At 38.7% G+C, this 19,752-nt stretch overlaps 1 protein-coding gene across 5 annotated transcripts in view; it reads left to right on the top strand.

Moving 5' to 3' along the window:
- Nucleotides 1–19,752, top strand: part of LOC108276812 (unconventional myosin-XVIIIb) — a 123,923-nt gene that overhangs the window by 23,430 nt on the left and 80,741 nt on the right. For 4 of the 5 annotated variants that reach the window (XM_053686687.1, XM_053686686.1, XM_053686688.1 and 1 more), the window contains 11 exons: nt 142–202; nt 799–911; nt 1,189–1,356; nt 6,055–6,262; nt 10,997–11,116; nt 11,746–11,888; nt 11,966–12,066; nt 14,590–14,653; nt 16,655–16,799; nt 19,051–19,221; nt 19,433–19,523. In XM_053686687.1, the coding sequence (XP_053542662.1) occupies nt 142–202; nt 799–911; nt 1,189–1,356; nt 6,055–6,262; nt 10,997–11,116; nt 11,746–11,888; nt 11,966–12,066; nt 14,590–14,653; nt 16,655–16,799; nt 19,051–19,221; nt 19,433–19,523 (1,385 nt within the window). The remainder of the gene's footprint in view (nt 1–141; nt 203–798; nt 912–1,188; nt 1,357–6,054; nt 6,263–10,996; nt 11,117–11,745; nt 11,889–11,965; nt 12,067–14,589; nt 14,654–16,654; nt 16,800–19,050; nt 19,222–19,432; nt 19,524–19,752) is intronic. The other variant, XM_047161135.2, reaches the window with a different exon arrangement.

Raw genomic sequence — 19,752 nt, 5'->3', positions numbered from 1 at the left:
CGTTCGCAAGTTCTCAATCAAGTCTGAGGGGACACATGGTTACATGTAATTTTCCATTGCAAGGATGATCAGCTGTCCCTCCGGTCTTAATCTCTCTCTCTCTCTCTCTCTCTCTCTCTCTCACTTACGCACACTCTGCAGAGGGATGTTTGGTATGAAGCTGGTACAGTGTGGTACGCGCATAAAAATGGCTTCACCCTTGGTGAGTTATTATAGCATAAAAACATACTCACTTGTTTCAACAGAGGAACTTATTTTTTTGTTATTGTGTCAGTACATTTGTACATGTACATTTTGTGCAGAATACAGTGATACATAAGGAGGCAGTGTCTACTAATGGGTTTTATATTCTGAGTTTGGTGCACTAGAGAATTTCAGTTTGCTATAGTGTTACATTATTACTTATTGAGACGTGGTACTGTAAAGCAAATTATATTTACAGCTACCCTTATTCACTGTTGTCTTCTGTTTTAAAGCTTTTGACTTCCATTGGCCTCAGCTGCATTCAACATGTGTCAAACAGCAAAAATGATATGTAATATGTCAGACTGAACTTTTATTTTTTTTCCCCTGGTCTAATTAAACTCATGATGAGATAGCTCATTAATTGTTTAGCCGAGTTCAGAGAAAAATATTTTAGGGATGCTGCTGCTGATGAAGTCTACTTGGATGAAATATTGCAGAAACAAAAATAACAACCTTAATCTAGAACATCTGAAAGAAAACCTAGAATAAGACCTAAATCCCGAACATACTCTCTTTGTATGTTTTTGTATATGTATGATTTGTAACAAACAGCCACTCAGATGAAGCCAGATGAGGGCACACCTGAGCTCCCTTATGGGAAAGTGAGGATTCAACTCCACACAGATGGCTCTATACACGATGTCACACAGTACGAGATCGAAAAGGTGAACCTTTTACCCTGCTTTCTATATTGGTATAATTTGTCCAATACTAAACATTTACTAAAAGTGGAACAACACTAAAAGGTTTTTATGTGTATATGTCATTGTATTGAATGAACATAAAATATTTTAAATATATCACACAGTGATGCAGTGAATAGAAAAGGAGGATTAAACACTATAGATTTAAAAACACATACACATAGTATTTTGACTTTATTTAATGTGTATTACAATCCTTCACATTTTTATGGTGGATATGTTGGTTTTCTGTCCCCAGCTGAACCCACCAGAGCTGGACCTTTGTGAGGACTTGAGTCAATTAATGAGTGTGAATGAGTCAAGCATCCTGCACACTCTGGCCAGCCGAGCCAAAGCCCACATGGCCCTAACACAGGCTGGACCAAACCTGTTGGCCCTCTGGCCTCCATTAGCAACACCTGGCAAGGTATCTTTCAATTAAATGAAATTCTATTCAGTTTTATTTGTATAGCGCTTTTAACAATGGACATTGTTCCAGAGCAGGTTTACAGAAATATACAAATTCTGGGTATAGATTTTAAATGAATTTATCCCCAATGAGTAAGCCAGAGGTGATGGTGGCAATGAAAAACTCCCTGTGATATGAGGAAGAATTCTTGAGAGGAACCAGGCTCAAATGGGAACTCATCCTCATCCTGGTGACAAGGGATAGTGCAATTATAAATAAATCCTTTCTATAACAGTGTACCACATGGTCAAATAGTGTAATTGTGTAACCAGGAAATTCATTACAGTTTTCACATGAAGTCTGTTGCATAGTCCTAAGCCATCATAGCATAACTGTTCATATGAATAGTGGTCCAAAGCAATCTTCATGTTTTTTAAGTGGTACCATCCTCAGTAATCTCAATGATCTTTAGGCTGTTCATGTGCGGCCATCCTCAGCAGCAGTGAGTGATTTCCAATTGATGAGAACTCCATCCAGAAGTAGGGCATCAGGATGGATCAGGCAGGTCCAGAGAGAAGAAGGGGTCAGGATCACTGGCATCTTAGGATTATGATGTGTAGCTTGAGAGAGAGAGAGAGAGACAGAGAAAGAGAGAGAGAGAGAGAGAGCGTGCATTAAGTATGCTATTTGTCCCACAATGGTTAAGGACAATGTGCTTTGTGTGCAAAGTGAAAGCAATAACCCCGGTAAGACTAGTTATGACATCATAACTAAAAGGGAGGGCAGGGAGAAACACAAACATGTGGGCTCCCTGGGACATAAAGCAGCCAGCCACTCCACGGTCAACAAACCTGAGTGAACATTGAGTGAACCTGAGAGTTGGGGAGGCGACAGCATGAAAACTTTCCAGTTCACCACAACACTCTTTGCCTGTGAGCCCTCCAGATCTGCTCCTTTAACTAAGAAAAAACTATTCACAAAATGCTTGACTACACAAATGTATTTTCAGCCTGGACTTAAACAGTGAGACTGTGTCTGAGTCCCGAACACTAATTGGAAGGTTGTTCCATAACTGTGGGGCTTTGTTAATGAAAGCTCTACCCCCTGCTGTAGCCTTCACTAATTGAGGTACCAACAAATTGCCTGCCGCTTTTGATCGAAGTAGACATGGTGGATCATAAAAGACCAAAAGTTCACTCAGGTACTGTGCCCATTCAGTGCTTCATAGGTCAATTCTAGTATTTTATAATCAATGCAAAATTTGCTTTTGAGCCAATGCATTGTGTATAAGATGGGTGATGTAGTCCTAACTTCTGGTTCAAGTAAGGTCTCTTGCAGCTGCATAGTGGACTAACTGGAGCTTGTTTATGCACCCACTAGAACAGCCAAACTGTAAGGCATTACAATTGAGTTCCAGAAGAAGCAAAGTGCGCAGAGTAGAGGTATAAGTGCCAAAGTAATTTTTTTTTTATTATTTATTTGTTTATTATTATTATTTTTTTTTATAGGTTGGTTAGGTGTTCACGAAAGAGGTGGGTCTTTAGCTGTTTTTTGAAGATGGTGAGAGATTCTGCAGTCCAGATTGTGGTTGGAAGTTCATTCCACCACTGAGGAACAGTTTGAATGTTCTTGAAAGGGACCTTGAGCCACGCTGAGTGGGTACTACTAAGCGTCAGTCATTGATTGATTGAAGATTGCATGAGGGAACGTAAGCCTTCAGGAGAGAGTTGAGGTAGGATGGTGCTGTTCCAGACAAGGTCTTGTAGGTGAGCATCAAGGCCTTGAATTTGATGCGGGTGGCTACAGGAAGTCAGCGGAGGGAGATGAAGATGGGTGTGACATGGGTTCTCTTGGGCTGGTTGAAGATGCGGTGTGCTGCTGCATTCTGAATCATTTGAAGGGGTTTGATGGAGCTGGCCGGGAGGCCCGAGAATAGTGAGTTGCAGTAGTCCATTGATGTCATAAATGCATGTATAACCATTTTCATGCCCTTCTTAGAGAGCATTTTCTTGATTTTAGCAATAGGAGGCATGGGAGGTATGCCACGAAAAAGCCTTTACTGTCTAAAAAGAACATTAGAGCAAGACTACAGTTGGCCAATGAGCATATATGTAAAGACCATGCCTTTTAGAATAATGTGCTAGAATAGGCCTTTTAGAATAATGTGGTCAGATGAATCAAAGATAGAGTTGTTTGGCCACAGTAACAGCAGACATGTTTGGCACAGACCAAAAAAGTACCCAATATCAACTGTGAAGCATGTTGGTGGAAATGTTATGGTTTAGGGTTGCTTCGCTGCCTCAGGGACTGGACAGCTTGGACTCATCGATTCAACTAAGAATTCTGCATCATATCAAAGAGTGCTTGAAGATAATGTGAGATCATGTGGCACGTCCACCCCCCCTCCCCCCTTCCATATTGCAGGAGACCAGGTATAATGATTATCTATATTCTATATAAAATCTATCTATATATAACCTAAGCTATAATCTGTTTTGATAGACAGACAGATAGATAGATTTTTTTTTTTGCTTTTGTGTTTTTGTACTTTTTTAAAATTACTTTTCATAACTTTTATAATTTTTAAAATAACTTTTATTACTTTTATAAAACTATATAATGGACAGGTATGGAACATGAATGATCAAAAACATTTCTGAACACCATAACTACTTTGAACATGAGAACTAGGTTGTAATAATGTGTACTATTTTACATGTAAAACATGTTGCATTCCATTCGTCTTGCATTCTAAAAACATTCGCAAATGAATGATGTAAATTGGGATGAAGGGCGCAGATATAATTGTGAAGCCCTGTTTATACTTTCGCCTGATACTTTCACCTGGCTCCGCGCCGCGAGCCTCCGCAGACTGCGCGCACACCTCCCCAAACGGACGAGGCGTTTATACTTGATGCGTTGTAATATTCTTTGAAACAAACTGGGGCGACTCTAAGTAATCATCCTATAAATCAACAGGAAATAGCTAAGACAAGACGTAGCTTGTCTGAACAACCATAGCAACGCTTACAAACATGATGTCTCGTGTGTAGTTGCTGAATGCTGAGGGGGAATTGTTGTTTGTTGTTGACAATGTTTGTTTTCAATACACTTCACTAAAACCCACAGTATGAAAAAGAGCAAAGAATCATATAAGAATTATATAAAATCCAGTAAACCTTGAGATTATCACTTGTCACATTACAACAACATACAGCTATAAATATGAGAACATGTATAAAAATAAATTGAACCATCTATTTTTTTATTCATTTCATTAAGTTTTTTTCTTAAACATTTGATTTTTAAGACCTTTAATTTCATTAAATAGACTTATTATTTATTTATATTATTTATTGTAGGCTCATTCTGTAAATGTCAGCAATTACTGTAGACGGCAAAAAGTGGGTGCTTCCTGTAAATGTCATTTCTCACATTTACAAAATCAGGTGATTATGTTCGCCCATCAGTGCAAATGTCTCTATTTATAAAGACAAAAGAATGAGGTTTAATCACTGTCCGACGGTGTGGTGTAGTGACTGTGTTTATTTCTGAAGATACTGATTAATGAAAACATAGGACACCCCCCAATCATAGAGATGCCTGAACAATCGTACCTTTCAACAAGAGTTGCATTGAAGTCATTCATTTTCGGATGTATCGCCGCGCGGCAAGTTAAAAAAAATGCTGTGCACACCACCACGCGAAATGAGGACTTCAGCACTGAGCGCGCTCGATTGCCCACGCCACAATTTTTGCTACACGCTCCCTCACGCTATTGCGGATGTGTCGAGTATAAACCAGGCTTAATTGTAGAGAAGACCTCATGCTTGCAGGACAGTGCTGGCAACATTTAGAAAGTTGCCAAAGTTTGTCCAAAAAGTTGCTAGATTTGTAGTTAGGCAAAAAAAAAAAGTTTTTGCAAAGAAAAGTCATTAAGTTGGCAACATTGGTCTGCTCTGACAGCTAGATAAAAGGCAGGCTAAGCTCCGCCTCTCCTCCAGAAAAAAATAAAATGCAAAGGGAGAGAGAGTGCGGAGCTTTTCATTTATGCATATTCTATTTGAAAAGCAATAAAATACACAGAGTACCCAAATGATGCCCTGACTGTGTTTTTTTTCTTTAAAACAATTTGCGCCCCCCTTCCGATCTTTCTCCGTGCCCCACCAGGGGGACGCGCCCCCCGTGTTGAGAACCACTGGTCTGGGTAAAATGCCTCATTGAAATTTAGTCTGATGAGCATATTTCTCAACTTTCAAAAATGCATAAAAACACAGAGCTTTACAAAGTGTTTAGCGAGCATCTCAATGAGATGGGCTTTAATTCCTCTGTGGAACATATAAATTGGATAAATTATATGAACTACAGCTATAAAGAAAGCCACAATACGTTCGCAAAGCAGCTGTCTATTCATCTTGATGGATGACCACTATGGATGGAACCCTGGAAAATAAGCAGACACACTTTGACCAATGAGAGGACAGTTTACTCACATGTGACTTGCATAAACGCATTTTGGTACGCTTTGAACTGTTGCCTTGTGAAAGTGAACAAACCAAATAGAAAATGCAACATTGTAACAATTTAAGTCCCTGTTTCAGAACAAAGCACAGATCTACAGGTCTGAAAAGCCCTTAGATGTCTTAGATCTTTGTTTTAAGTTTATGCTTGTAATTTCTCTGTCTGTATTTTTCTGTCCCACTTTCTCTTTGTTAGGGGCTCCGAACCCATCGCTGGGACAAATGGGAAGCTCCTTCTCTTCTGCATGCAGTGGTACACAAGGTTTATATGTCTATGGTGGGCCAAAGGAGGGATCAGAGTGTGGTGGCCCTGGGTCGTAGTGGCACAGGTAAGACTACCTTGTGCCAAACTTTTGCCCAGGAACTTCTCAAACATGCTGGCACAGAAGGAGAAAACGTTACATGTGAGTTTATCTTCCATACCTTATTGCATTTGTGGAGTAAAATGGGCACTAATGCCAAAAGCGCATACTGCTCATAACCAGTATACTGAACACTCATTCCACTGCTTAGGTGTGCTAGAAGCTGGATAAGAACAAAACAATGAAAGATAAAGCTGGAAAATGTTAGTGACAAATGACTGCACCATGATTTGTAAATGTACTTTGACTTGTATTTAAACAAAAAACATATAAAGACAAGGTATTTGTTTTATCAAATCAACTGCATAGTTTTTTTATATTAATGTTTATTTTGAAATTGATGCATGCAACACATTCCAAAAAGTTGGGACAAGCCAATTTAGGACTAATAGCAATGTGACAAGTTGAAATAAGAAGGTGATGTGAAACAGGTGAGGCAGTCGTCTAATCATAGTGTATAAGGAACCTCCAAAAAAGGCCTAGTCCTTCAAGAGCAAGGATGGATCGAGGTTCGCCAATCTACCAACAGTTGCATCAGAGAATAATCCAACACTTTGAGAACAATATTCCTTAAAGACAAATCGGTAGGATTTTGAGCTCTTCACCTCCTACAGTGCACCATATAATGAAAAGATTCCAGGAATCCGGTCAAATCTTGGTATGTAAAGGGCAAGGCCGAAAACCACTTCTGAATGCGTGTGATCTCAGATGTCACTGTCTTAAAAACCGTCATGAGTCTGTAATATATATTCTGACATGGGTTGGGAATACTTTGGTAAACCTTTGTCAACCAACACCATTTGCCGCTGCATCCACAGATGCAAGTTAAGGCTTTACTATGCAAAGCAGAAGCCATACATCAACACTGACTGACTTCTCTAGGCTTGGCCTCATCTGAGCTGGACAGTAACACAGTGGAATCGTGTTTTGTGGTCCGACGAGTCAACAGCCGTTGTGTTCTCCGGGCCAAAGAAAAGGACCATCCAAGCTATTATCAGCGTCAGGTCCAAAAGCCAATGTCTGCCATGGTATGGGGGTGTGTCAGTGCCCATGGCATGGGTACCTTGCACATCTGCGAGGGCACCATTAATGCAGAAAGATACAGTATTTCACAAAAGTGAGTACACCCCTCACATTTGTGTAAATATTTGATTATATCTTTTCATGTGACAACACTGAAGAAATGACACTTTGCTACAATGTAAAGTAGTGAGTGTACAGCTTGTGTAATGATATAAATTTGCTGACCCCTCAAAATAACTCAACACACAGCCATTAATGTCTAAACCACTGGCAACAAAAGTGAGTACACCCCTAAGTTAAAATGTCCAAATTGGGCCCAAAGTGTCAATATTTTGTGTGGCCACCATTATTTTCCAGCACTGCCTTAACCCTCCTGGGCATGGAGTTCACCAGAGCTTGACAGGTTGCCACTGGAGTCCTCTTCCACTCCTCCATGACGACATCACGGAGATGGTGGATGTTACAGGCCTTGTGATCCTCCACCTTCCGTTTGAGGATGACCCACAGATGCTCAGTAGGCTTTAGGTCTGGAGACATGCTTGGCCAGTCCATCACCTTCACCCTCAGCTTCTTTAGCAAGGCAAAAGTCGTTATCATGCTGCAATACTGCCCTGCGGTCCAGTCTCTGAAGGGAGGGGATCATGCTCTGCTTCATGTCACAGTACATATTGGCATTCATGGTTCCCTCAATGAACTGTAGCTCCCCAGTGGCGACAGCACTCATGCAGCCCCAGACCATGACACTCCCACCACCATGCTTGACTATAGGCAAGACACACTTGTCTTTGTACTCCTCACCTGGTTGCCGCCACACACGTTTGACACCATCTGAACCAAATAAGTTTATCTTGCTCTCATCAGACCACAGGACATGATTCCAGTAATCCATGTCCTTAGTCTGCTTGTCTTCAGCAAACTGTTTGCGGGCTTTCTTGTGCATCATCCTTAGAAGGAGGCTTCCTTCTGGGACTATAGCCATGCAGACCAATTTGATGCAGTGTGCGGCGTATGGTCTGAGCACTGACAAGCTGATCCCCCACCCCTTCAACCTCTGCAGCAATGCTAGCAGCACTCATACGTCTATTTCCCAAAGACAACCTCTGGATATGACGCTGAGCACGTGCACTCAACTTCTTTGGTCGACCATGGCGAGGCCTGTTCTGAGTGGAACCTGTCTTGTTAAACCGCTGTATGGTGTTGGCCACCGTGCTGCAGCTCAGTGTCAGGGTCTTGGCAATCTTGTTATAGCCTAGGCCATCTTTATGTAGAGCAACAATTCTTTTTTTCAGATCCTCAGAGTTCTTTGCCATGAGGTGCCATTTTGAACTTCCAGTGACCAGTATGAGGGAGTGTGAGAGCGATGACACCAAATTTAACACACCTGCTCCCCATTCACACCTGAGACCTTGTAACAATAACAAGTCACATGACACCGGGGAGGGGAAAATGGCTAGTTGGGCCCAATTTGGACATTTTCACTTAGTGGTGTACTCACTTTTGTTGCCAGTGGTTTAGACATTAATGTCTGTGTGTTGAGTTTTTTTGAGGGTACAGCAAATTTATATCATTAAACAAGCTGTACATTCTCTACTTTACATTGTAGCAAAGTATCCTTTCTTCAGTGTTGTCACATGAAAAGATATAATAAAATATTTACTAAAATGTGAGGGGTGTACTCACTTTTGAGAGGTACTGTATATACACATTTTGGAGCAACATATGCTGCCATCCAGAGCAGGACAACACCAAACCACATTCTGCCCAGATTACAAGCACATGGTTGCGTATGCAGTGAGGGCTGGTGTTAGCATGACTTGCCTGCAGTCCTAACCTATCTCTGTCTGAGAATGCGTGGCACATCATGAAGCACAAAATAAGGCAACGAAAGCCCTGTAAGTTGCACGACTGAAGAAATACATAATGGATGAATGGGGAAAAATTCTGCTTGCTAAACTGGTGACTTCAATGCCCAAATGCTTAATAAATGTTATTAAAAGAAAATATGATGTTACACAGTGGTAAACAGTTAACTGTCCAAACTTTTTTGGAGTGTGTTGCAGTCATTATATTGAGTGAATATTCTCAAAAATAAATTAAAATCACAAAGTTAAACATCCAATCATGTGTTAATGATGTGATTTCAGTATAGGACAGGGTGAATTGAATTTTCAAATGACTCCTTTTGTGTGTTTTTTTTCCCCATTACTGTCCCAACTTTTTTGGAATTGGAGTTGTAAGTTCTTTAATGATAATAAATTTAATAGCTACTAGAAAGTTGTTCCAACAGCAATTAAAGTAATTAGCAGTTCTAAAATGAACAAATGGTTTGTGAATACTGTTTTGTTAATATTGGTATTCATCTGTAAATATGAATGTGAGACGGGATACATACTAGGTGGTAATTTATGTAGTGATGTTGCCTTAATATAATTAGGGTTATTTGTTGTCATGTACCTAGCTGGCTAGCACATGCTGAAATATATTGTAAATTGATGAGATGTAATTATAGTCAATAGTCAATAATCAGTAAGATTTAAAAGAAATTCAAATGTCATAATAAAAATACAGATAAAACATTTTAATCTTGTGGCTGTGGATATGGAATCTTCTGGCTGTTTCGTGTAGCTATAAATTAAAACACAGATTGAACACAATAAGCAGTAATATGTATGAAAGATGTCCATAGTTATCTTACTAATTCATTAAGCAAAAAATTGGCAAAGTTTAAATTTGCAGTACATAAACTTTTTTTTAAATTTTTTTTTTTTAAATTAAGGCAGTAGAATTATTCAGTTATTGAAGTACAATGGATATAAAAAAGGCTAACTTTGCAGTAAATAAAATGTAACCAAGATAAATCATGTCAGATATTGTTCACCTATAATATGATGTAGCAACCAACAGCAGTGTAAAAAAAAAAAAAAAACAAGAACAGTGTCATAAACAGAGCTATGGTGTTGTTTCTCCTGTGATAAAAGCAGTAAGTGACTTCTGAGCTGTAGTCACTTATTGCTTTTATCACAGGAGTGACTACAGCTCAGAAGTCACTAACTGCTTTTGTCACAGCAGAAGCACCCAACTGAACACTATAATTCCATATTTGGATAAAATCTATTCATGCACACCAACTGTATACCTGTACCAACATGATAGATCAGGGTTCTTCTGGCCTTTGAGGTCCACTATCAGGCAGAGTTTAGTTTCAATCCTAATCAAACAAACCTGAACATGCTAAGCAAGTTCTTCAGGATTACTAGAAAATGACAGCCAGTTAGGTTTGGAGGTTGGAGCTAAACTCTGCAGATTTGAAGAACCCTGTGATAGAGCATGCTTCACTGTTAGACCTCATTGACAAGCATGAGCTATTGTATGTCAATCATAAACATAATTACTAATAATACATACAGTGCCCCCCACTAATATTGCCACCCTTGGTAAATATGAGCAAAGAAGACAGAATTTTTTTTTTTATTGTTTAACCTTTTGATATTTTGTTTAAAAGAATTCACAAAAATTCTCTGCTCTCATGGATAGCAAACACTGCAAACAAACCACAGGGTTCTCAACAAAAAAATTTGTTTTGCACAAAATATCAAAAGGTTAAACGATAAAGACAATTTTCACCGCTATCCTTGCTTATATTTACCAAGGGTGCCAACATTAGTGGAGAGCACTGTAATTACTGTAAATACTGTTTATTTATATTATTTGTTGTTATTATTAGTGGTTAGCACGTTCGCCTCACACCTCCAGGGTCTGGGGTTCGATTCCCGCCGGGGCCATGTGTGTGTGCGGAGTTTGCATGTTCTCCCCGTGCTGCGGGGGTTTCCTCCGGGTACTCCGGTTTCCTCCCCCAGTCCAAAGACATGCAAGGTAGGCTGATTGGCGTGTCTAAAGTGTCCGTAGTGTATGAATGGGTGTGAGTGTGTATGTGATTGTGCCCTGCGATGGACTGGCACCCTGTCCAGGGTGTACCCTGCCTTGTGCCCGATGCTCCCTGGGATTGGCTCCAGGTTTCCCCGTGACCCTGAAGAAGGAGTAAGCGGTAGAAGATGGATGGATGGATGGATGGATATTATTTGTTATGCCTATATTACATCTGTTCATTGTCCAAAATGCATGAATAATGTAGGCTTTTCCCCAGATTTCTACTATCCCTAGCTCTTTAACCAGTGGACCACAATGAGGGTGGAAAAAGGTCTGACATAATTTATCTGGGTTTCATTTTACATAAAAAAAAATTGCCATTTTCACAGGGATGTGCAGACCATTTATATTCATTTTATTTGTAATATAAAGCCTACACACTGGTGTAATATAACATTTATAGTAGCAGCTATTTCACATTTTAATGTGTGTGTGTGCGTGTGCACATGTGCACAATGGGCTATTTCTAAACTCAGTGTTTAAAGTGTTTTAATAATCTAGTAGCTACCAACTTCTTGTGACGTTGCAAACATATGTTGGCATTTAAATGTGTGTGCATGTGGGTGTGACTACAGTGGAGCGTCTCCAGGCCATGTTCACTGTACTGCACTCTTTTGGCTGTGTAAGCTCCCATCACAGCGAGGCCTCCAACCGATTTGCCATGGTGCTTTCTCTGGATTTCAACCATAAAGGTCTTGCAGCTGCAGTACACCTTCAGGTGCCACTCTACTAATCTTTTTTTTTAAATGTCATACCTCTGTTCTTTAATAATACTGATGTTTCTGAATCTCACAGACTATGATGCTGGATAGGTGGAAGGTTTGCCATAGGACTGAGGGAGAGAGCAACTTCTTAATCTTCACCCAGATGCTGGCAGGACTTAGTGCTGAAATGAGGTCTGAAAACATCATGGACTGCTTCAATCAATATAATGTTGATGTTTAAGTTCTAATGTCTGTTTTCCAAGTAAAAAACTTAAACAAAAGAAAAACAAACAGGTTATCCATTTTCCCACCCAACACCTAGATAGTGTGATAGATTGTGATAGATAGATTGTGTTTTGTCTTTTTTTTCTGCACCTTTTACTTCATCAGAACCTTTTTCCAAGAATAACTGTGGAAATGTTAAATGTTCACAGTTGGTGCATGTACACCATGTGCTGTGAAAATGTATTTATTTATCCTGAGTTTTACTGTATCTCACATATACTAACCTGAGTAAACACACAATACAGTTTTTATTCACCGTACTTATTTTCATTGAAGCAAAAAAGTTATCCAGAAACTATCACCCATGTGAAAAACTAAGTTCCCTTAAACTTAAAATCTGGTTGTGCCACCTTTAGCAGCAATAACTGCAACCAAACGCTTATGATAACTGAAGATCAGTCTTTCACTTATTTCTAGGACTAGGACTCCTATACGTTGCGTCACTGTCTTGCTGCATAATCCAGTTGTGCTTGAGTTTCAATTTACGGATTGAAGACCGGACATTCTCCTTTAGCATTTTCTGGTAGAGAGCAGAATTCATGTTTCCCTCAGTTATTGCAAGTCGCCCAGGTCCATAGGTTTAATGTTCTTTTTGTGGAATTCTGAGTTTGATTTATGCCTGATGTAACGGGACCCCTGTATTCCAAACAGTTCCACTTTTGACTCATCAGTCCACAGAACATTCTCCCAAAAGGTTTGAGAATCACCAAAGTGTGTATTGGCAAAATTCAGATGAGCGTTAATGTTGTTCTGGGTTAGCAGTGGTTTTTGCCTCGACAGTCTTCCATGGATGCAACTTTTGCCGAGTGTCTTTCTGATAGTGGAGTCATAAACAGTGACCTTTATTGACGTAAGAGAGGCCTGTAGGTCCTTTGATGTTGTCGGCCACTTCTGGTAAGGTTCACTACTGTGCCGAGTTTTTCCATTTGGAGATAATGGCTCTCACTGTGGTTCGTTGGGGTCCCAGAGCCTTTGAACTAGCTTTGTATACCTTTCCAGACTTATGTATTTCAGTGACCACCTTCCTCCTCATTTCTGGAATTTCTTTCAATTTTGGCCTAGTGTGTTACTGGGTAACATCTTATAAACAACTTCATTCTATTGATAAAGTTCTATTTAAGTGTTGATTTGATTGAACAGGGCTGGCTATAATCAGGCCTGGTTGTATCTAGTCCAACTGAACCCCATTCTGAATGCAATTTTATAGATTTGGGGAATTTGTAACTACAGCTGCAAATACATTTTCACACAAGCCAAGTTAGTATTGGATAACTTTTTTGCTTCAATAAATAGCATTATCATTTAATATTTATTTTGTGTTTATATGGGGTTGCCTTCGTTGTATGTTAGATTTTGTTTTCATTTGTGAAACAATTTAGTATGAGATATACACAAAAACATAAGAAATCAGAAAACTTTTTCATAGCATTGGATATGGTGTGATTCTGTATTTTGCTTATAGTCTTATTCATTCAGAAGAAAGGAGGTGTTATGAAACTGTTAGTCAGACACATATGACACCAGGCAATGGGTTTTTATAAGGATGCAGGTGCTGCAGATTGTTTGGAAGTTCTTTAAATGGCAGGTACTACATTGAATACTGTCCTACATACTGAGTTTTTCTACTTTATAGTACTGATTTATCTGGAAATCTGTGACAAATTTATTAAAAACGTCAGGTACCATTTTGGACATAGATTACAACCACTGCTTCAGAGTGATTTTTGAGCTCTCTAAAACAAGCCTAGTGTAGAAACTATAGAATATGACCTGCTTATAAATAAGAGATAATCTAAGCAGTTAATTGAAAGAAACCAGTATCATATTAGAATGACATGTACTTTTATTTTTATATATATTTATTAGAATTCACAGAAAGGGTGGCACAGTAGAGCAGTGGGTAGAATTACTACCTCAAAGCTCCAGGGTTTGATCCTGATATTGGGCTACTGTTTGTGTAGAATTTTGTATATTCTCCCCACCTTTGCATGGGTTTCCTCCAGATATTCCGGTTTCCTTCCACTGTTTAAAAAACCATCCAGGTTATAATAAATTGTCCCTAAATGTAATAATATAATAATTTTCCTTCCTTGTGCCCAGGGTTACTGGGATTGACTCCACCACAACCCTAACAAGGATAAAGCAGTTACTGTAGATAAATGAACAAACAAACAAACACCAAAAACAAATTTCTGAGAGTTCATAGAAAGTGAGCAGCTCTTTACCCTTATTGTATTGTATGGTTTGGAGGTTACATATCCTTTTAGTGGTACTCGAGCTCTAGGCTCAATCACAGACCTGGCAGTTAGCCTGTATTCGTGGCTTCTATCTGAAACAAAACCCCAGAGAGCTTAAAGGGCAGAGATTCTATTGTTGTTTTTTTGTTTGTTTGTTTTTGTGTAGGAATCTTATGCTGTTTTTACATTCTAGGTCAGAGCTACAGCTTCATCAGTTACCAGAGAGCAATATATTTGGCATAAGTTGCCCCACCAAGGTAAGAAATTAATCAAGGTAAGAGCAGCAACCGGAAGAATTTTGCTCATGGAAAAATTTTTTTCACAGCTCTCTCTTTTTTTCCCAAATAAGAAATCTTGGGTAAAGTCATTTTCATTTTTTAAAACTGGTACTGAGCTGACCATTATGTAGCCTCTAAGGGTGTCATGCAAACCCATTATCTGCATCTGTATCTGTATTTGTTTAGTGCTCAAAATATTTGTATCTGTTTTCATATTCTGATATAAATAGATACAGTGCTCTCCACTAACATTGGCTCCCTTGGTAAATATGAGGACAGAAGGCTGCGAAACATTGTCTTTATTGTTTAACCTGTTGACCTTTTGTTAAAAAAATACTCTGCTCTCATGGATATCAAACAATTGTAGACAAAACACAGCTTTATGAAAAAAAAAATATTATGGCACCCTTTAGTTAATACTTTGTGCTACCTCCCTTTGCCAAGATAACAGTTCTGAGTTTTCTCCTATAATGGCTGATGTGGTTGGAGATTACATGGCAAGGGGTCTGAGACCATTCCTCCATAAAAAAATCTCTCCAGATCCTTCAAATGCTGGTGCACTCTCCTCTTCAGTTCACCCCACAGGTTTTCTATGAGTTTCAAGTCAAGGGCTGGGATGGTCATGGCAGGACCTTGATTTTATATTCAGTAAACCATTTTTGTGTTGATTTTGATGTATGTTTTGGATCATTGTCCTGCTGGAAGATCCAACCACGGCCCTTTTAAAGCTTTCTGGCAGAGACAGTCAGGTTTCATTTAATACCTGTTGAGTCCATGATGCCATGTATCCTAACAAAATATCCAGGTCCTCTGGCAGAAATACAACCCCAAAACATTAAAGATCCACCACCATTTTTAACTATGGGCATGAGGTACTTTTCCATATGGCTTCCTCTCTGTGTGTACAAAAACCACCTCTGGTGTTTATTGCCAAAAAGTTTCATCTGGTTTCATCTGACCATAGAACCTGACCCCATTTGACGTTCCAGTAGTGTCTGGCAAACTGAAGATGCTTGAGTTTGTTTTTGGATGACAGTAGAGGCTTTTTTCATGAAACCCTTCCAAACATCTTGTGTTGTTGTAGGATTGTAGTTTTGGAGACTTTCTGTACCCAAGACAACTAACTTCTGCAATTCTCCAGCTGTGATCTTTGGAGAACCATCCTCTTCTTTCTGTGTTGAGACAATATAGACACACATCCTCTTCCTTGTTGATTCATAACATTTCCAGTTGACTGGAACATCTTAATTTTTGCCCTAATGGGGAAAATTGACATTTTCAGTGCTTGTGCTATTTTCTTATAGCCTTCCAATTTTGTGAAGCTCAACAACCTTTTGCTGCACATCACAGCTATAATCCTTGTTCTTATCCATTGTTATGAATGACTATGCAGATTTGGCCTATGTATTACATCCTATTTATACCCCTATGAAACAGGAAGTCATGGTTGAACAATTTCCTATTTTTAGATCAAAAGTTTAATCAATAAAGACAGTTTTTCACAGCCTTCTTTGCTCATATTTACCATGGGGGCCAATATTACCCCAATATTGCCATTGTTATTAGTGTTAACTTGTTTCCCCTGAAAATACTGAGAAAGGGAATATACAGTTTACCATTTCATATTCCCAAATATTTTGGGCTAATTTCAAGTCTTTTTCTGCAGATTTAGAGTTGTAGTTGGGGTGGGAATGTTGCTGAAAGCTAGCAAAGCTCCCCCTGAGCTTGAGTGAGCTGTTCTTTAAAGATCAACATTACATTAAAAACCTCACAGTCATGCAAGTCATGCAATTTTTTGTATATAATTAAATAATTATAATAATAAATAAACAAATAGTCCACCTATTTTTCATATCTGTATTTCATATCTGTATTCATTTAGGCACATTATGTGTAATCATATTAATTTAGGCACATAATCATAATAATGAATTTGTATTCGGTTACACTCCTAAGAGCCTCCATTAAATTCTCCAACAGGTGGATGAGAAGCAGAGGGCTACAGTAGAATTTGGAAGACTATTAGCAGCCATGAACACACTTGGGTTCTCACCTGATGAACAGCGGGCCATTTGGCATGTTCTGGCTGGAATATACCACTTAGGCATGGCTGGGGCATGCAAAGGTGAGTAAGCAGCACCTGCAAGTTAAGTCAAGTAGATCTTTATTGTCATCACAGGCATGTACAGTGTGCAGAAAACAGTTAGGTGAAATAATGTTTCTCCTGGACCCAAGGTTCAAGATACACAGTGCTGACAGGATATGAATAGGAAGCATGCAGGAAAGGGGTATGAGAGACAGTCAGGGTGCATACTAAGATGGTCAGCAGAGCATAAATACCTCAATCACAAAAAAGAACATTTTACATGAAAATAAAACATTACATTAAACACAATGTCCAAAGCTGCAACTAGAGTTAATTTAATAATTGTTAGGGTAAAAAAAAAAATGAAAAATGTAGTGCTTGTAGAAGAAAACTGAGAGGAATAATGTTTAAAGTTACAGCACAGTACTGTAATGAATCAGAACAATCAAAGTGACTGTGTGCTGTAAACTGTACATCAGTGCAGTAAATAAGCAAAATAATGTGCATCATTATTGCTTTAAAGTGTTTGTAAGGTAGGGTGGAGGGAGATACTTGGATCACAGGGTTACATGTGTCTAGTCTGTACAATCTGTTAAATATTTGAGAGAAAAACACTTATATGAACAAAATAATAATTTTTGAAAACATATTTTGGCCAATATGTTTACAGGCATCCTTTTAATAAAGTAATCTGACAATAGGAAAACTGTGGCTGTATATAAATCGGTTAATAATTGCATTTTTTTTAGTACCATGGCTAAAAGTACCAAAGCTGTTAGCTTTAGACATTTACAGCTGAGTAATCAACGTTGTTTAATTTTTTTAACAAACACAATCTATATTTTTTATTCATGCTGATCTGTATTTTTGTTGGTTGGTTAGAAGCACTGTTATTAGTTGCTAATTATTCGTTTAAAAACAGATTTATGTTATAATTCACTCAAAAGACTGAGACAAGCTTTTATTCTCTCTGGTTCTTTTTGTGCACATGGACATCTAATTAATGGTATAGATATGTTGACTAACTAAGTGACTTGATTATTGATCTTAAATCCAGGTTCAAGTCCTCTGATAAGGGATTTAATTCAGTTCAGGATATTGTAATGTGATATTTACATTAGTACCCAAATAATCCTGTAACTGTTGAATCAGATTAGATTACACTATATAACACAAATTTTGTTTCTTGGTAGTAAGTGTTATTTTCTAATTGCTTATGCCTCAAAAGTATAGACCATGGCTATTTATTCCCTCAAACTTTGCTTTTGTGAGCAGGACATTGGCATTTTGAAATTCACCTATTTTCATTTAGAAAAGCCCCCAAATGTAGTCTCCAATCATGTTCTTGTTACTGTATATTGTCCTTGGTAGCTGAATTCAAAGTCCAGTATATTCTGGTGGAAGTGCTCGCCTTGCTCTGAGTACATTCCCATGTTCTCCTTGAATTTAGCCAGATGAGCATCAAGGATACGGATTTTGAGAGACATCCTGCATCCCATTGTGCTGTAGTTCTTGACCAGTTTCTCAACCAGCTCCACATAGTTTTCGGCTTTGGGATTGGAAGCCCCAAACCACTGCGACAAAGTGATTCCATGCCGCTTTCTCCTTCCGAGTGAGCTTCTTGGGTAATTCCTTGCATGCAGGATCTTTTTTTATCTGTGGTCTGATGAAAACACCGACTTTTTGCCTCAGACACCTTAGGTAAGAAGTCTTGAAGGTACTTGAAGGCTGCTGACTCCTTATTTAGAGATGTGACAAATTGTTTCATAAGGCCCAATTTGATGTGCAGTGGTGGCATCAGCACCTTCCAGGGGTCCACCAATGACAAAGATAGCAGGGAAACTTGGTAAAACCTCCTTGGAGACCCATCAGGAATGCCACCATTTTGAAGTTTCCGACGACCACCCAGCCATTCTCATCATACTTCAAGGTGTCCAGCAATGTCTTGACACTGTTGTAATCCTATTTGAGGTCAGAAAAAAGCAACATATTTTAAAATGTACCTGTTTATTCTGACTGTATGTGAACAAAGGCAGTAAATTAGCTGTTTTCTCAATGAAAATATGTAAATTTCAAAATACCAATGTCCTGGACACAAAAGCAAAGTTTGAGGGGATTAAAAGCCATTTCTGTAGCAATTAGGAAAAACACTTACTAACCAGAAACCAAAAAAATGTAATAAAAATTGCTACATAACGTTATTATTGTGCATGTAAAAACATTCAATGTCAAAAGTTAAATTTTCTTGAATAATTTTCAGGAAAAACATGTTTTTATCTCCCCTCTGCAGTTGGACGAAAGCAGTTCATGAGTTTTGAGAGTGCTCAGGTTGCCAGTGCTGTTCTTGGCTGTGAGGGAGAAGATCTTCACACTGCAGTATTCAAACATCACTTAAGGCAACTACTGCAGAGGGCCACTGGAGCCACTAGAGAGCGCCACATTGCAGAGGAACAAGGGGAAGGTTGGAGTTGCTTGTCATATTTTCAATTGAAAATTTGATTAGAATTTAGTTTTAGTTTTCATTTATTCATTCTTCTTCAAGATTCACAACTAATGTGCTAATGAAGTCTGCTTTGCATTATTCACCAGGTATATTAATTGTACAACAGACAAGCTTTCTGAAATCAGTGTAGCCATGTAAATTTTGACTTTGTATCTTATCTTATCTTTAGGTCCTAAACTGTCTGCAGTTCAGTGTGTGGAGGGCATGGTGTCTGGTCTTTATGAGGAACTGTTTACAGCTATTGTTTCTCTGATTAACAGGTACACAAACACGAATACATGCATACAGTGCCCTCCACTAATATTGGCACACTTGGTAAATATGAGCAAAAAAGGCTGTGAAAAATTGTCTTTATTGTGTAACCTTTTGATAATTTGTTTAAAAAATCCACAAAAATACTCACTGATAGCAAAAAAACAACACAGATTTATCAACAACAACAACAACAACAAAACGTTTGTTAAATATATGTGTGCCACAGTTACTGGG

Source organism: Ictalurus punctatus, chromosome 16 (assembly GCF_001660625.3).
Source record: "Ictalurus punctatus breed USDA103 chromosome 16, Coco_2.0, whole genome shotgun sequence".
NCBI classification, from domain to species: Eukaryota; Metazoa; Chordata; class Actinopteri; order Siluriformes; family Ictaluridae; genus Ictalurus; species Ictalurus punctatus.
Note: the sequence above shows the minus strand (reverse complement) of the source record. Positions and strands in the feature narration are given on the sequence as shown.